The 18,992-nt window shown below is 37.3% G+C and overlaps 1 protein-coding gene across 6 annotated transcripts in view; it reads left to right on the top strand.

Annotated features, from left to right (window-relative positions):
• Positions 1-18,566, top strand: part of VCAM1 (vascular cell adhesion molecule 1) — a 42,856-nt gene extending 24,290 nt beyond the window's left edge. For 3 of the 6 annotated variants that reach the window (XM_042030010.1, XM_042030011.1, XM_042030008.1), the window contains 8 exons: positions 2,550-2,696; positions 4,300-4,390; positions 11,422-11,700; positions 12,364-12,681; positions 13,261-13,533; positions 14,153-14,416; positions 14,834-15,100; positions 17,593-18,566. In XM_042030010.1, the coding sequence (XP_041885944.1) occupies positions 11,436-11,700; positions 12,364-12,681; positions 13,261-13,533; positions 14,153-14,416; positions 14,834-15,100; positions 17,593-17,753 (1,548 nt within the window). In that variant the 5' untranslated portion in view covers positions 2,550-2,696; positions 4,300-4,390; positions 11,422-11,435 and the 3' untranslated portion in view covers positions 17,754-18,566. Of the gene's footprint in view, positions 1-2,549; positions 2,697-3,798; positions 3,857-4,299; positions 4,391-10,472; positions 10,686-11,421; positions 11,701-12,363; positions 12,682-13,260; positions 13,534-14,152; positions 14,417-14,833; positions 15,101-17,592 lie in introns of those variants that run through there. The other 3 variants (XM_042030012.1, XM_042030007.1, XM_042030013.1) reach the window with 3 other exon arrangements.
• The last annotated feature ends 426 nt before the right edge of the window (positions 18,567-18,992 follow it).

The following is an 18,992-nucleotide window of genomic DNA, read 5'->3' on the forward strand; positions in this document are numbered from 1 at the left end:
TGCTTCCACCATTCTCAAGCTTTTGTCTTCTAATCTGCTTTTGGCCAGTGTCAGGGATGGGATTCTGACTTGAAAAATTCTGACTGATCCACTGTAGGTATATTCTGTCCATCTCAGTCTCCTTGTAACAGCTACACTGATGAGCACATTCAAACAGGACTTGAATTCCAAAATACTGGAAATGGGGAAATAGGACTGAGATCTCAGGTACTAGCCAGTTTCTGGCCTACTTTCTGTGATTCTCACCAAGGTTTAGAGGAATATTTAATTAACTAGAAAAACCTTCTTTCTCTTGCAAAAGCAGACCTTTCTGTTAAAGGTTTTGGTGTACAGTTGCATTTCTTTTAATATATGCTGGAAAAGATAATAAGAAAATAGTTCTAAATGTAAGGCAGCAGCAGCAGCAGCAGCATGTAATTATGAAAAGGTTTCCTTCTGGTGTAAGAAGGAAAAAAGTGTAGCCTCCAACCCAAAACATGTAATGTGTTCTGTAATATGTGGAAATAATAATAAGAGAATAGGAATATTATCTATAATATCTATCATCACTGTATGTGTTAGCACCATTTGTCCTTTCATTTGAGCTACTTCATAAGAAAAGAGTTTTCCTGAAGTATGTGAGATACTGAAGCAAGACTTCAATAACATTTTCAGGATTTTCTGTAATAACTATTTCCTGTTTGATCTTTTTTCTGGGTTTTGTTCTTTTATCTATTTGCATTATTTATTGTATTTTGTGGAGCAATGGTAAGTGATTCCTGGTTTGACAAGAAAGATTTTAAGTTTTAGCATAAGAAGAACTTAATGATATTTAAAAGAATTTGTTTTACCACTCTTTCAAATAGCCTCTTAATATGTGTCAGGGTCTGACATTCACACATACCTTGAGTAGTAGGTTTCTTAGAGAAGAACCTGTGAAATTCACCTCTATGTAAAGAGCTGTTACATTGGCAGGAATGGTAGATTTCATTTCTCTTTAACAGCAAGATTTTAAAGCTGCCTTGGGCTCCTGGGTAGTTCCTGCATATTCATATGGGAAGCATCAAGCTGCTCTCACTGTTTACTGAACACTTCTGCGTGTTGTAAACCCAGACGTGACAATCCAAACTATACTCACTTTCCCTACAGACTCTTGACATTCCATGAACTCTAGAGAGCTTTCTGAATAATGTAGAGATCTTGGTTTTGAGACACAGCCAGTAATTACAGCCAAGGTGAAACTGAAGTTCCAATCACATATCCAGTTAGGCTTGCACTGTGTTTAACCCTCAGTGACTTTAAGGAGTTACTATGAAATTGTTGCAACTGATGTCACTCAGTAATCATGAGATTACCAAGAAGTTGCAGACGACTTCTTGCTTGGTTTCATGTCCCATTTCTTCTAATTAGATCCTGACAGGATTTCCAGTTATTCACAATGGTTTGCTTTACAGCTATGTGCCAGCTATGTGCTACCCACACTCAAGTCCATAAATAATTGTGTTCGTCAGTCAAAACACTAACATGGTTGTCTGAGTTTTTCCTTTCGTTTTCTGTCTAGAACAGCATTGGAAGGATAAACTGAATCTTAAATGGCACACTATAGAAATCCTTATGAAAACAGCTTAATGCTGTAATATGAAATGCATTCACTGAAACATTAGATTTTATTAGGAAGAGTAAGAAAATAAAAGATCAAGGCAAGTTTACTAATGATTCACGAAACCAAAACTAACTTCACAAGGAATGTTGTGCAGGATTGTCATCTCCTCATTATTCATCTTTATAACCATCTGCAGCTTTAGTCTAAATTAATAGCATTTTTCAGCTGTACTGTACAATCCTTCTGAAAACTTAAAAAGCAGTTATTTCTTTCATTAAGAAAGGAATATGATGGGCTAGTAGGAACTAGTAAATAGTGCAGATTAATTCAGTAATTGCTTTCGTCCTGGGTAGTATGGAGTTTTGAACACATACACTGCTTACTTTTCAATCTTGTGATAAATTTCTCTTCATTCTTGTAATCATTCTGTACTATAGACTTCACCTGAAAATTTGCCCTCCTTTGTGTTAAATGTGCAAATCTTCTGGTAATCTTTAAAAATAAATTTTCAATTATTAATTTTCCAATCAATGAATTAGAAAAATAAAATTTAAAATAAACATTCCCATTAATAAATAAAATATGCAGGATAAAGAGAAACAATTTTTCTTAAATCGTCTGAGATCCTAAATTGTTAATAGACTGTATTTGTTATGTAGCAGCACATTTTGTGAAACCATGAGCTACAGCAGGATGCATATGCTGACCTTAGAGGTAGAATGAAAATCTCTTCATGCCACAAAAATTCAATAGCCATGATACAAGACACCTAAGAGTGCAAGAAAAGCAAAGTCAGCAGCTGGATCTTGGTGCCATAGCAGATGAATCAATATGATAAAATGTAAAAATAAATCACTTACAGGCTGATGGGTTTATGTCAAATACTTTAAATCAATAATACAGAATTCCTAGAGTGTATTTCTTTTTTGTGTGAGATGGTTGTGTTATATTCATTCAAATAATCTAGGAAACTCCGTGTAAGAGAATTTGCTTAAAATCTGACTGAATTCACCCTCATACACCTCTGGAAGTTTCTGTGCCTGGATCCTGATGGTCATGCAGATCCCAAGTCACCATGCTACTGATATCCTGAGTACTGAAAGGCACTACAGAGGTAAGATTAATCTCGAGCTCATGAGCCTACAAGAACTTAACTGGATTTGATCTTGGATCCACAAAAGGATTCAACACTGCTTATGAAACATTCATGTCTTTATATTTTAGAAACTGTGGGTTGCACAGAATTGTTCCCTTTCCCATTAGGATGTTCCAGCTTCCAAGAGAAAGCCCTGGCAATAGCTGCATGGTCATCTCACTTAGTCAGTAGTGATTTTATTCAGCTGCAAGAGAACCATATAGGTTTGTCTAGAGCTGAGCTGTTGAAAGAGAGCTACCAATACCCATTCCTCATGGTGCAGAGCTAACGACAATAAGAAATTAAGTCAAATGGGGCAAAATTTATCCAACCAAGAGGGTCATTAAACAATCTGTTACTTATGGTTTGGTATTCACTTACAATTCTTGGGAAATTTCAGGAGAGATGCTTGGCTAAGAGGTATGGGAATGTTGGAAGTCAGATATTTCTCATACTAATTCAGCACAGACTTTTATCCTGCCTGACAGCAATTTCAAACATGTGTCGCACTTCTCAAGTTGCCTCTCTTATCACTAGAGAGTAACATGGTCTGTGATAGAGGGTGACACAACTATGAAAGTAATTCTTGCTCTGTTGTCTATATCGGACTACAAGGGCCGGGGCTTTGATGCCTAGCCAAGTAATTGTCTGGGAAGGGGAAATAAATTCCAGTAACTCGCATCTTTCTTACCCTTGCCTGTCAAGAAAAATTCAGCTGCTTATGGTTTTTAGCACTTAGCCACTCCTACTTTGGCATATTCTTCTCGTGGAGGTGTTAACAAACAAAGCAGTTAAGATGATACCTAACTGTCTGGGGGAAAAAAAAGAAAGAGAGAAATAGTTCAAGTAACAAAATAGCATGCTTTTTATTTAGGGTAGAGCACATTCAAGAGATAAAAGAAAGGTGCCAGATCCTTAATAGATTTGCATCTTGTTTCAAGCATCACTTGATTTATCAGTATATGTACAGAAACACAAACATATATATTTTGCTACTGTAAAATGCTTTCTCTTGAATACTTGTCATTCTGGCTTGATGGAAGTAAAAACTGGTTCATTCCCTCTTGTTTCTATTTGGAAGGTCAGTTTCTTCAGGACTTTCAGTCCACTTCCATAGACGGGAAGGTGACAAAATCTAGGTAAAAGGAAGACTTCCTTTGTGCATGTCTTTAAAAAAAAAAATAAAATAAACTGAACAATCCCTGTAATTCTTACCTATATGGAGGATTTAAAAATTATGAATCTTGAATCCTGCAATGTTAAGTCATTTAATTTCTTTCTGACATCTGTGTAATATTTCTACCTGTTGGTGAGCCAGTCCACTGTGGGACAACAAAGATAACATTTCTATAACACAAGACAGCAAAAACACACAGCCAAGCACAGTTCTTCAGAACATGAACCATTGTAAGAGAATAAAAAAGGATGTATTCTGGTGGACAAGTTGAAGGACAATCAAGTAGTAGCAGTGCAGTTTTCAGTAGCCTGTCTAGGAGAATCCAAGTTCTGCATTTCTTGCAGGTGGAATGGTGTGTCACGGACCTTGCTCTCATCGTTCCCCTTTGTCTTTCTTGGTCCATAGGGACATCCATGTGCTTCATGACTGAAGGGCAGGAAGGATGTCGGAAACAGGGAAGTGACTGGTCTACAAGTGCATTGGAGAGCTGCTGCTGGTGAGTAATAAAAAGCTTGGTCAAAAAGTTCTGCAGCATTGTCTTGATAAACTTCTGACCATGTGAAATACTGGCCTTAATAAAGTACAGAACAAGATTTAATGGTATTGGAATTTCCTGTGGAATGTTGGGGGAATTAAGTAACTTGCTCATATTCCTTCTTAAATGTTTTTATCTGACTTTACCTTGCCGTATCCTAAGTTCTAGCTATCATCTGCATGTTGACCCAGAGCCCACTCTATTTTTTTACTCTGTCCATTCAAAATGAGTTTTGTCTGGGTTTTTTTTTGTTGTTTTCCCCTGTGAGAACAAGTGACTTTTATATGCCTTAGTATACTCAGATCAAAATAAAAGTAGATCTGAAGTCTTACTTCAGAATTCCCAAAGAGATTTTGAATGCTCCAAGGCTCATATTTGAATTGACTCTTGTTATATACTAGATAATATTTCAGGAGGGAAACTTTTTTTTGCCTATGTCACTATGAAGAAAATAGGAGCTCAGCTAATAAAGTTTGGCTTGGAATACAGTACTTGGCACTTAAGTATGTGGATTTAAAGGCTATCCAACGGTTTCGTTTTTAGATCCAGAATCACTAAAATCATACTTTCGGTTTTATAGAAATTAAGTCTGGAATTTCCACAGCTTGTCTCTTGCCAGCAACAAAAGACTAAGATAAAAAGTAGGGACTTTTTTCTCTAGTGGCTTTTATTTATTATTAGATGAAATTTTTGTTCATTCTGTGAAGTGGACAATGCCTCTGAACAGAAGAAAATAAGAAATTAGCTATTCTGTAATCTGCACAAGTTATCACACTTCTGTATTATTTTATCTGGCACCTCTGTGGATTCTGGAACTAACCAAACAGGAAGTGTCCTAACTGAGAAGCTGGTGCCTGAGAAAGATAATGCAGGAAGTAGATGCATTTATTTTTACATACAGTATTTAAGAAATTCCAGAAAAGGAAAAGAAGCAGATGATAAGACTTTCTTAAGATGTTTCTTTTTCTTTCCTTCTTGCAATAGATGACAAGTTAGATGTGCAGTACAATTGTGAGGTGTGATGTGGGTTACAGGGTAATGCGTTGGTGTTCTTTTTGTAGTTAGGTACAAAGTTACAATTCCTGAAACAGACACAACCCTTTAAATAGATCTGCATGTAGATCTCATCCTTCCCATCCGGAGATGAAAATTATAGGGAGTCAGTGATGCTCTCCTCCCCCTCCTGGGGCTATACAGAGGTTGTATTATTGTCAGGTGGTGAGAAAGCAGGTGGAGGGAGTCAGGAAAAGCAAAGTGTTGGGGAAGCTTTGGGAACCGAAACCCCAGGTGCTCTGAAGAAGGAGACAGTGTATAACCCACAGAGCAGGTTACTGAGGTTGCTGAGCACTGAAAATGTTGAGGCTGGCAGATCATTTCCGTCTGTATTATCCATGTAGTCAGCAGTATTCATACATGTCCTCCAGCTTCATGTTTTTTCGGTTATATTATCAAGATATGACCATATTAAAGGTACTACCTTGCATGTGGTGCCTAGAGGGCATTCCTTCTTTGCTGATGCCTGTAAGTTTTCTCTCCGAGATTAACTCCCATTTGAGTTACAGCACAGTCCTCTGGCTCTTTTTCTTTAGGCATGATCATCCTGTAGATGTATCAGACACTCTTTGCATGGGGTGGAAGCTCTTCATCCCAGATGCTTCCGTAAAGCATCAGAAACTCTGTAAGAGGCTTTCTGTACTCAGACCTCCAGTGCACACTCCAAGAATATCCTTCCTGAGATGTGTGAGGGCTGCAGTTCAAATGGGGGACCTAAGTATGGACTTGCTCTAACATCTCTTTGATATGAGGCTGAAGAACTGTTGAGTCAGACTTTGCTGCATCCTCTCACCTGAATGTCAAGCTTTCCACAGAAGGATTCTGACCTCTCAAGCTCTCAATCATCTTTAGTGATAAACACGTTGCACATGTTTCTGTGCTGGGCTTCTGCAGAGAAGTTATGATTCCAGAACTGAGTATTTTTAGCAGAAGTCCCAAATTGTCGCTCTAGATGCAGATACAGGAATGAAGTGCCATGAAGAATTTTATTGCTACACAGGAAACAGAATATCATGTTAGATGACTTTCCTCCCACCTTCTTTTTTTTTAAATTTCCTCTGCCAAAAGGATCATCACTCTTCACCATAGGTCCTTGGCCATGAATCACAAAATCAGTAGTGAAGGTTTTAAGAGTCCAGATTCTGCAAAAGATTAGCCTTTCAGCTTTCCCCTAACAGCCTCCATGAGACAATGCAGTATGTTAAAAATGCAGGAAGACGTGTATAAATGTTGGATAACTAACATGTTGGATAATCTTCATTTTGTTCAAATAATTCATTAAGATATCAAGAACTTGTTATCTCTTTTGCTTAGAAGAAACTTATAAATGCATCATATAGGTATTTAACAAGATTGCAGAAGTATGAGTTAAAGCAAATGCTTAGCACAGTTCTGAAATGGTTTATTTTCTTAAATTCCAGGAAAGTCTGATGTAAATATCCTGAAGGACACTTGTGTTTTCTTATGCCAGGCCAAAAATTGTGTTCAGTATTTCCAAACTCCCTTTTGCAACACACAATTGTTTTATCTTTGTCCATCAAAGCCTTAGAAGTCTCTTTTGATTACTAGATGTATTGAAAAACATGTAGTTACATCCCTGTGCTTAATTCTTTTAATCTTTTTTGCCTTTAGTAATATTCTTGTAATATTTATTTCATTCCAGTCTTCATTACACTCTGCATGTGTCAAGATTTCTTCCAGTTGATCCTATAATACTTATCTCACTGTGGATGTAGATGCATCCTCTATTTTTACCCCCAGCATCCACCTCTCTGCTATTTGAATAAAAAGCTAGATTATCTGAACTCTCAAGGTCGAGTGCTAGAATTTGTCAGCTGATCTCTATTTGTTTACAGACAGAACAGACAATTCTGAAAATAAGCAAACTTGGTGCCCATTTTCCTATTTTGAGGTTGATGCTGAGGGTAGCAGGAGCAACAGTAAAGTACACATTCTTTTTAAAATACACAGAAGGCTCACATTTGAAGTTGTGTAAAGAGAAAGTTTTAAGAAACTTTTAAATTTTTTAGCAGATTTGTACTTGCTTTAGTAATATTTGTTGGCTAACTCTGCTCTTACTTAAACTGTCTGAATTCAGTTTGTCCGATCACTCAGTATAGCGGTCCCTCTGGTAAGGCTCCAACTCCAGTAAAGTTGTCCAGTTTATTTTACTGAGAGCAGGATCAGAGTTATTTCCTATTTCATGTTATCTGATGAAGGACTTGATTAAAACTTCTCCAGCATGCAGACATGACCTCCTATGTTTAAATCTTTTTCTGTCTAGAAACTAATTTCCCAGAAACAAGGAAGTATTGCCCTTTCTCTTTCAGCTTAGCTTCTGATGATTATTTAAGGAGGCCAAGCAGAAGAGTTTCGTTTCTTGCTTCTCTCTGACTATGGTTTAAAAGTAATTATTTACAACGTAAGTGAGAGAGTACACTTTTCTTCAACAAAACCATTTTCTCTGAAGTAAAATCACATTGTGTAGATGTGTTGTTTCCTATCCGGGATAGCTTTTGGGGTTTTGGGTTTGATAGCAGTACTTCCAGAACAGTACTCTGCTTGCATTTTGTGACACTTAAGAGTGTTTTATTCTTCCTCCTTCTCCACCTCCTCCTCCACCTTCTCCTCCTCCTTCTGCTCCTTTCCCTCCTTCTCTAACAAAAAAATTATGATGGTGATAATAAAAATAAAATATTATGGTAGAATGCACTGTGGCAATTTAATTTAATTTTAGTTTTAGTGACTTTTGGTTAGGCATTTCTAGATGCTTCAGATTTCCCTGTTTTATTGCCTTCTGGGCAATTCTTGGATTGTCTTTGGTTTGGTGTTTTTTTTTCCATTATTTACAATTATTATTATTATTAATAGTAGTAATACATACTTTCTCCTGAGATCACAATTTATCTTTTCACTATCTTTACATCCCTTTTATACTTATGTGTTTATAATGAGTGCATGAAAAAATTCGTTGATGCTTCTTGTTTTACCCAGTGTGTTTCTGTAGCAGCTTATACTCTCCAGCTATCCTTTGATGAGGATGCAAAGCTATGGCAGCATCTGCAGTCATGTAAAAAGCATTAAAAAATACTTTCTGTAGAAGACATGCTTCCTGCAGGACAGCAGGGCCCTCACATCCTCTGATGCAACTCTCACCTGACCATGGTATTTTTGGAGCTAGCATGAGGTTATTAACGATATAAACTCTGACTGACTTAAAACATATATCAGTGGAGAGCCAATTTTTCAGCAAATACATTTCTTTAACATTTACAGCATTGCTACTTCAGCCTTTTTTTTTCCAAGTTATTAATCACTTACTAGATATTTGAATCTGTGCTGTTTATAAAATACAGACATCAAATGACCAAACTATTACATACCAAATGGTTTGCCAGAGACATTTTAAAAACATATATGTTTCATTTTGAATTTCTTGCTGCATTTATTTAGTGATTTTTAATTGACCAATATAGAATCATTAAATTCTTTAGGCTGGAAAAGCCCTGTAGGGTCAAATCCAACTGTTAAACCTGCACTGCCATGTTCAGCACTAGACCATCTCCTCACGTGCAACAGCCACACATTTTTGAAAATTCCAGGGGTGGTGATTCTCTTGCTTCCCTGGGCAGCCTGTTACAATGCCTGACACCCTTTCAGTGAAGAAATTTTTCCTAATCTATGATCTTAACTTTCCCTGGTGTTATTCAAGGCCATTTCATCTCGTCCTGTCACTTGTTACCTGGGAGAAGAGACCAACCCCCACCTCAGCACAACCTCCTTTCAGGGAGTTGTAAAGAGCGCTAAGGTTCCCCCTGAGACTCCTTTTCTCCAGGCTAAATCCCAGCTCCCTCAGCCACTCCTTGTCAGACTTGTGCTCCAGCCCCTTCCCCAGCTCCATTGTCCTTCTGTGGATACTCTCCAGCATTTAAATGTTTTTCTTGAGGTGATGGGCCCAGAACTGGACGTAGCACTCGAGGTGTGGCCTCACCAGTGTGGATCACAAGGGGACAATCCCTGCCCTGGTCCTGCTGGCTGCACTATTGCTGATACAGGCCAGGATGCCATTGGCCTTCTTGGCCACCTGGGAACACTCTGGCTCATGTTCAGCCACTGTCAATCAGCACCCCCAGGTCCTTTTGCCCTGGACAGATTTCCAGCCACTCTTCCTTGGGCTTGTAGTGCTGCACAGGGTTGTTGTGAGCCAAGTGCAGGACCTGACACTTCATCTTGTTGAACCTCATCCAATTGGCCTCCACAAACTGATCCAGCCTGTCCAGATCCCTCTGTAGTGCCTAAATTACTCAAGTAGTTGAATATATAAACAACTGAGATTTAGAAGCCTTTATCCATTCTTTGCATTTATAGCATTTTCCAATTGAAAATTATACATTGAAAATGTTATTTTACTTTTTTTCATAACATTGCTGCCTTATTAGCCATTAACAGTTGTCCTCAGAAATATTCCAAACTGGATTTGTATATCCCCTGCAAAGTGGTATTGGGAATATTAGTTAATTCAGTTAATTTGAACAGTATGAGCCTGATTCAAGCTGATGAAGTCAGATCTCCAGACTTCTGTTATCTGATGATATTTCTTCGTTTTTAGAGATCAAACATACTTGGTAGCACAGTTTTCAAAGGAAATACTGAGTCATGTAATGTTATTTACAGAGCTGAGCATTGTTAGAAGTATTCTGAAGACCCACAAAAATATTTTCATTAAAAGCAAATTTGAATAACTGCTTTATCTGGGATATAGTTGCATTCAATTACTTGGACTTACGCACATTCTTTCATTTTATCAGTTGTTTGCAGGATCAGATCTGAAACTGATTTTTTTAAATGCAGTAGGCACTGTATCTATGAGTGTTACCATTTATTTTCCTCGGCTTTCACAGAAGCAGCAGAGGGCGCTGAGCCAATGGGCACGGCCCGATATGGGTCTCTTCCTCCCTGCTCTGGTTTTTCCCGTCCAGGGATTTCCCACTCCACCTCGTGCAGAGCCCTTATAAAGAGCACTCTGGAGCTCTTGTAATAAACTGTTGCAGAGCAGCAAGATCTCGCTGTGCTTCTTCACAGAAGATAGAAAGCAAAACTCTTGAATTTACTTTCTTTACCCAGTAACAGCAATTACAAATGTTTAAAGAGATGGGAAGAACAAGCCAGGCTGTGCTAGTAATTTTGTGTGTGTTAAGGACTGGTAAGTTGGGGAAGGTGGGGGTTGGTGCTGCTTGTTTTATTTGTTTTAACTTTGTTAAGTGTAAACTGACCTAAAATTTGCTGTTCGATCTTTATTTCACTTTGCTCCAGTTACCTTTTCATTTCAGTGAATACAACTGTCAATTAAGAAGTTCCGTCAAAATGTCAGGAAGCTTTTTTTGACATTTACTTTGAGTTTTTCTGTGCTCTGCAATGACTCAGTCGTTTTCCTATTGAGTTTGCTAAAAGACAGTCTAGGAGACAACTGCAGTATATCAATGCATGTTTGACTTTTTACTGTCATTCCTGACAGTGTCAGTCAAGTTTGGTACTAAATGTCCTGTTGGAAGTGTTTCTGCTGTTGTCTTTGCTATCTACCTGCTACCTCTCCCCTCAAATGTTACAAAGTTTTAGAACCAGCTCCACCTGACAAAAAAAAAGTTATATTGTGCCAATGCATTTATTTTCACTGACAGCATTTGGTTTATGCCATTTTATACATGAAAATTATCTGTTAGTCATCTGAGTCTGTATTATCTTTGACAAAAATAGCAATGTTTATGGGGTGTTTTGAATATGTAAACCACTGCATGAGCTTTATTAGTTTAATTTCCACACAACTATAAAGTAAAGAATTGAAACATTGAAAGACCTCATGTCACAGTAGAACATGAGAAGAAATAGGGAGATAAAAGTTGAGGAAAATGCTGAATTGATGTGTGTTTTTCCTTTTGTAGTTAAAGCTTTTGAAATGGAGATTGTACCTGCTAAGAGAATTGTTGCACAGATTGGAGACACACTCGTACTCACATGCAATACTACTGGCTGTGCATCACCAAGTTTTTCCTGGAGAACACATTTGGACAACCCCCTTGGAGGAAAAGTCAGCAACCACAGGACATATTCTACACTGACTATGAATCCAGTTAGCAGTGTGAATTCTCATGCTTATCTTTGTACTGTCACATGTGATGAGAAAGAGAAAAAAGAGAAGCAGGTCCAAGTTGAACCTTACTGTAAGTAAAAATGCAAAATTCTCTTTAAATAGTACGTGTTGATAGAAAACTCAATAATTGTTTTAGATATTGTGGTTACCAGTTAGCTTTTAATTCTAGGATAATGAGTCTGCTATAGCTCAACATATACTTCCTTCTAAGATTCCTTTTATATGTCTCCTTCTCTGCTTAGCTTTCTGCACTGAAGGATTGTATGTACTAGTATTATTTTTTCTTATTTTTGGTAATTCTTGAAAGCCAAAACTGCCTGAATGCGTTCACAGAGCTGGGGGGGAAAAAAGAATCAAAGCCTTTGTAGTTTGCAGGGGAGTGATTCAGATGTCTAAACCTACCAGCACAGAAAACAGGATAGCACTAGTGTATGGATTGCTCTGAATGCCTATGTTTAGGCAGCTGTATCACTGCCCAGGTGCCATGCTGAATCTTACTAGATATTCTGTGATCATATTTCAGCAATTGTACAAATAAAATTCCCCTTAGTAAAAGAACTGCTTATAAAAGACTTGTAGGTCTTCAGATCAAGATATGTCTTGTAATAAAGTTGATAGAATGTCATGTTCTGAGCACCTCTAAACTCAAGATGTTTAATGTCTGGATCTTGCTCTTATGTTGACCCTACTATTCGTCTCTGCTAGTCTAAAGAAATTGATTTTATTCTTTTAGCTTTCCCCAGTGATCCTATCATTGAGATCCGCTCATCCTTAGTTGCTGGAGAACCAGCCACTGTCATCTGTCAAATTCCTGATGTGTATCCCTCTAATGGCCTGGAAGTTCTCCTAAAGAAAGATGAGTATGTTCTTCATGAGAAAAATTTCTTTGAAGATGGCAGCACAAATACAGAGACCAAAATTGTGACATATACATTTCATCCTGTGGCTGAAGATATTGGGAAAGAGATTACCTGTGTGGCCAGGTTACTAATTCCTGATATGGAATTTGAACCCAAAGAAAGAACATCTTCTCAGAAACTTAATGCAAATTGTAAGTATTTTTGTACTAGGGCTTTCGCACAAAAAATGTTGAGTTTTGTGAAATGGTTTAATGAAGTGTGTACTATAAAAAAGTTATAATCTGCACTTCTTACCTATATTATTTATGTCAATAATATACTGGATTCTATTGTATTCAGTAGCACTCACTGAGTAATTAAATATCCAGAAGTTAGGCAGAAGTTAGGCAATGCTTTAGTAACTCTCTTCTCTTGCCTTGGACAGTCTGTCAGAAAGTAAAGACCAGAAGAAAAATGGTATCACACTGCTAGATGTTTTCAAAATTGTATTGTATGCTTAGGAATTCCAATTTTAGTCATAAATGATAATTAGAAGAAAAAAAAAGAGAAAACCAAAAATTGTACACATTTTGTCTAGCTTAGCTTTCAAAGCTGTAAGCAAAACATTTTACTAAGCCTGGAAGAATTGTTCCACTGCATTACTGCAATACACATTATTCATTTTTTTCTTAGTATTCTGTGAAATGTACCTCTAAAATAGCTAGTGTTAGAGATGTGCATGTCATCCTTCATTTACTTACTGATCTTGTCTTCCTTTTGTTCTCTTACAGTTGGTCCACAAAATACTATCATTACTGCATCTCCAGGCAACTCACCAATGGAAGGAGACTCTCTAAACCTTACTTGTGTGACTCAGAGTAACCCACCACCACAAATAGTTTGGAATAAATATTCGGCTGAAGAAAGCATTCAGCATCTGACAAATAACAATGTTCTTTCTATTCCCCATGTCCATTTCAATGATTCAGGACTGTATATCTGTGAAGTAATTAATCTGGTAACCAATAAAACAGAGAAAGCAACTGTGGACATTATTATACAAGGTACAATTCTGCTTGAGTTTCACTTGTATTATCCAGTACCTAACTGGCAGATCTCTGTTAGGTTGGAGGAGGCTGAAATATTGAAAATTAGGAAAATACGGGGCCCTCCTTGTTACATATTCAGGATGCAGCTTCAATTTAAGGCTGCTCTTCATGAGTTGGACTTTTTCTTTCTATAGTTAATTTTCGGCTAATTCTCTCTGTACTGCTGTTGTATGTTCACACTTCTATACATTTCACACAATGCAACATTCAAAGTCACAAAAGAATCTGAGAAAGTGGTGGGGGGACACACACTTGTTTCCTTGAAATACAATGTATGTAGCAGTTTCACAGGGACATCACAGTCTCCTTCTTTGAACTAATAGTTTTAGTCATTAGTAATAAATGTAATAGTAATTTAATGGTAAAAATCTTTTGGACATAATAATATTGTTGTTGTAATATTTTATGATTGACTGATTGATTGCTACTGTTTTGATAGAGCCAAAAGTCTTAGATTGTCTGGGATCAAAACCAAAATAAACAGATCCTTGAGCAAGCAATTCCCGCTTTCTTAAAAACCTCTCCATCTTTAGTACCTTGTGTTAGTTTAACAGCCTTTTCTTTTGTCATGCAGGTGCTCCAGTCATTACAAAATTCTCCATTGAACCTTCTACAACAGTTCAAGAAGGAGAAAATGTTTCCATACAATGTTCTGCTGAAAGTAGCCCTCCTCCCAAGATTATTTTAAGGAGAAAATCTGACAATGCAGACATGGGGCCTGACAGTGCCAGGAGTATCCTTCTTCCATCTGTGACATTCCAAAATGGAGGAGACTATGAATGTATAGCAGAAAATAAGTTTGGGAACAGTAGAAGTGAAATCACACTTAATGTGAAATGTAAGTATGTGTAAAGTTTTCCCAGTAATTCAAAATTATTTAGTTAGTTCTTCAGTGATAAATATAACCATCAAATTAAACAAAACCCTGTGAGAACAAAAAAATCAACGTTGTCCTCTGCTCTTCCCTAAGAAAGGAGCAGTGCTGACGAACAAAACAAAGTCATGAAATCTTAAATATAATGACATTCTAAAGTCCAGATCTGAATGAGTGAGAAATTGATCTACATGGTTAGAAGTACTTGGTTAGTATGTTTAGGCTATGGAGGGTTTGTATGGAATCTCTGATACTGTGTGCTTTACTTTTCTTTTTGAGAATGAAAAAGAAATTAATGTTGGGAGGCTGACATCCAGTAGGACATGTAGGATCCATCACTAAAAATCCAGTGGTGATTTACTATAGGACTCTTCCTTTCAGATGGACCAAAGAACACAATGATCACTGTTATCCCTACTGCTGCTCTTAAAGAAGGAGAAACTGTGACAATGAAATGTACTAGTTCTGGTAATCCAGCTCCTGTGATCTCCTGGAAGAAAAAGAAGGCCACTGGGGAATCTGAGAAAATTTTTAGAAATGCAACTTTAACTATACAGAACTTGAAAAGTCAAGATCTGGGGCTTTATGAATGTGAAGCTTATAATCCATTTGGCAAGGAAGAAAAATCTGTGAAATTACATGTTCAAGGTTTGTAGAACGAGCCAGAAAACAAGTTTTTGGTTTATATATTTTAGGTCCAGATCTTCTTTGTGAAGGACGAGGTAATTCTGTCTTTGATGTCAATGGAATTAAAAAGTGGCCCTAACATCGCTAAGTCATTTAGGAAGCTTTAAACAATGAAGCATGAAGTCTGCCTCAGTACAGATAGCTTATGAAATGTTCGTAAGTCAGCGGGGCTTCCATCACTCCTTCCAACTGACGAATGTATGCTTGAGGTAAAGAAGGTATGCAGTGCCTGTATTTCCTTCCAAACAGGCCTCAGTGGAAATCTGCATACAAAATATTCCAGGAGAAAGTGCATGCTGAAACTGCTCTGTGGAAGCACTGTGTTACAGCTCCTTGCTTCTTCCCTAAGTTACAACTCTGTTTCCTCCTCTTGCAATCTGCATTTAAGCTACACAAAATGCTAGTTCCTCAACTTAAAATGAAATGATAGCAAAGTTTCATTTTCAATAGTAATCAGGCTTCTCTCCTTTAGCTCTGCTGCTTCTGCCTCTTGCATGGCAAAAGGGTATTGCTTTGGGATCACTTCTGCCACCAATTCAGCTCTCTTCCCTATTCTTTACTATTTTAATAGCTGCACCAAAAAATACACTTTTGATTTCCCCTTCAAGCAAAGCAAAACAAGGACAAAGTGTTACCATTCCTTGCATATCTGCAAATGTTACATCTCTCAGGAGTACTCTATAAAAGAAAATTGCTGATGGGTTCACAACCCTTGAAACAATAGATAGCAAATATACCGCAGACAGGGCGTGGCTAAGGGATGCAGGAAAATACACATGCATACCTTTAATGAACTGGGAGAGTAGTCTCAGCACATAGTACTTATGTCAAATGTTAGTTAATATAAATGCTCTACGGAGTTCATATTAGGATTTCTTTTATGCAGATAGAGTGACATCTTCAGTTTCATTAAGAATGAATTGTCTTTAAAAAAACTGAGATAAGTTGTACAGGTCTTTGTCATAAGTGGTCTTAATGCTAGTGAAAACTTCAGTCCAAAATGGTAGATACGCAAAATAATTGCTGCCTCAACATTTTTCATATTTCCACTTCCATCTTTTGAAAACAGGATATAAAATTGAGGAACCTAGTGGAAAAAAAATACACTTCTAGGACTCCTTCCTTTGCCTTTTCTGTTTCTCTTGTGTTGAAAGTGGACATAGACCTCTGGTTTTGTTGGTCTGTGCCCTTTCATGAACTCAAACAAATAAATAGTGAATTTGAAATAAGAAAAGAAGAAGAGGCTCCATATAATGTAAAAGTTATGCAACATACTCCATCAATTGATAAAATGTTCTTTTTGCCAGCTGCTGTTGGCTTCAGTGTGTGAAGGATAGCTGGTGACAGAGTAGTGTCTAAAGCCACGTGCTCAACTACTATAGTGGGCCCATTGACTGGATTAGTATTTTGCCTGTAAAAGCTGCTGATGCCTCACGAGTTTTGCTTCTGTTTGTTGCTAAATCCTACCTTGCATTTCTTTTCAGTTCCTCTCCAAAATATTGCTGTGTTAGTATATCCATCAGAAAATGTTAAAGTAGAAAATATCACTATTACATGTAGCATATATACCCTCAGAGATTGTCCTGAAAAAAAGCCCATCAGGAGAAATTATTCTGCCATCAATGAATGGAAATTTATACTCTGCACTGTCACCAAAAATTATGCAAGCAGATATGTACTTCATATTTCCAGTAAGGTTGAAACAACATTTCAGAGATCGAGATAGCTGCTGTAGATGGGTGGGTCTATTGCCTTAATCCTACTTTGTTTGTACTTTCTAGTGAATTTTTTGTCAAGGTGAGCACAACTAGTTCATAGCTGATCCTTGCATGACAGTACTGCAGTTAACCTAAAGAAAACCCCTCACCCAAAATCAAACCAAACAACCTGGTCAGAATAAGCTGTATTTAACCTCCTTTCAGTGTGGATGTCATTGTCTCTCTTACGTGAGTTGGTGTGGTAGCTTTAGGGATAGGGCCAGAAAAATGTGGATCCCAGCTGCATTCTGTCCACATGCGTGAACAGTGAGACTAATCCAGAGAAAGTTCTGTTTCACAAAAATAACTAAATATTGGACTTTTAAAACATGGTCTTCCCCTTGAAAGATGAATTCCAGGAGGTTGAAATGCACTCAAACGTTTCCTGTAAAGTATGTGGTATTCCTCTTGTATTCTTCATTAATTTCATGGTATTCTTCATTGTAGATGATATCAGATGGGTTTGAACTTGCAAAGCAAATTTAAGATCGAGATAGTGGCTAGAAATTAAAGTATGTAATATGAAGTTACTAAAGGAGAAAATGTAAGGAAAACACAAAAAACATGCTTTGTGCATGAAAACAGAAATATGTTCCAAATGAAGGTCATTAATAACACTGCTTTTACAGTGATGTACATGTATCTGTTTCAAAGAATATTTACACAATTTTTTTCTCCTTTTGTCTCCATTTTCAGCAAGATTGGAAGAACCAGATCAGATGATACCATTGATTATTGCATTCTCATCTGTAGCAGCAGTAGCAGTACCTGCAGTTGCAATTTTGATCTACGTGTCAAGGCAAGCAAAGATCAATGGATCCTACAGTCTTGTAAAAGCACTCAGGTTGAAAGTGTGATCATGTGAATACAAGTCTTTAGTTGATAATAAGCACATTTATTTATTGCTGTGACTGGTTCTACTCTTCTGTAATATATGGTAACAAACAAGTGACTTAAGAACAGCACCATGTGATAGCAAATGGATTTTTTTTTCATGTTTTGAGAAGTGTTTTGGTATTTAAATTAAAGGAAGAGCTAGAATCCTATCCTACAAATTGGTAAATCACTTCTGTGTTGAAGCATGCTGAACAAAGAGCTCTGTGAAGAACTAGGTTTGTACATAGTGTATAATTTGTGTCATAAATGTTCAACTAAATATCAGTTTGTAAAACTGAAGTCTTGTTGCAACTGTACAGAGTAATTTTGTTAATTCAAAGATATAAATGAATATTTCTTGAGCTGATCAGGTGATTTTTATTTTGTATTACTCTGCAGTACGAATGTTTTTTATATAATTTGTCTGTTTGTGGTAATGTTTGGAAAATGTTCTCTTTTCACTGATATTGCCATAAACTGCATCTTCAATGAAGTTATGCAATCACTGGGCTATGCATTTCTAACAAATTTAAACTAATTTAAGACTTTGAGGCTCATTTGTGAAATGTTTTATTTTAAATATTATTCAAAAAATGCCTGGGGTTATACTCTAGTAAATTCTAGGACTGCCAAGGTATTTTTGTAGGCTTTGATCATTCTTAGATCAATGTCAGAATTCTGTTATTTTGTGATGAGCCAAATCAGACTCTTCTTGTAAAATCTAAGCTGATTTTAAATATACTTTACCAATTTCCACTGCAAAATAAAACTGCCAGTAGATTTCTTTGACTAAACCCCACTAGTGATGCTTGTTTAAGATGATGCCAGAATACACATTACTGTGGAAGGAGATTGTCCTTAGCAGCAGCAGCTGTGGGTGTTGTGGGAAGCCCCAGATGCAAAGGCACAAGCAAGGCTGGCAGCAACCTCAATGCACAGGCAGGGGGCACAAGCAAAATCTGTGCACTTGGCAATGGTGGGCGAGTCGTTTCCTGAAGAAATGCCCTTCCCAAGCTGCTCACTGTGGAAATCTAAACCACTTGCCTGACTACTTTCCCTTTAACAGAGAACCAGTGTCTGCATGCTTCACTCTGATTAGTGCCTGTTTCACCACACACTTGCCAGTGTTGGCAAAATGGCTGTGAAAAGTGTGGACTTCCTGTGCAGAGGCAAAGACAGAAGGAAGGAGAGGTGGAATTTGATAGTATTTATCCTTACCT

Source organism: Corvus kubaryi, unplaced genomic scaffold, assembly GCF_017639235.1.
Source record: "Corvus kubaryi isolate FWS band 111438036 unplaced genomic scaffold, C.kubaryi_AGA036_p1.0 37334, whole genome shotgun sequence".
Taxonomy (NCBI): domain Eukaryota; kingdom Metazoa; phylum Chordata; class Aves; order Passeriformes; family Corvidae; genus Corvus; species Corvus kubaryi.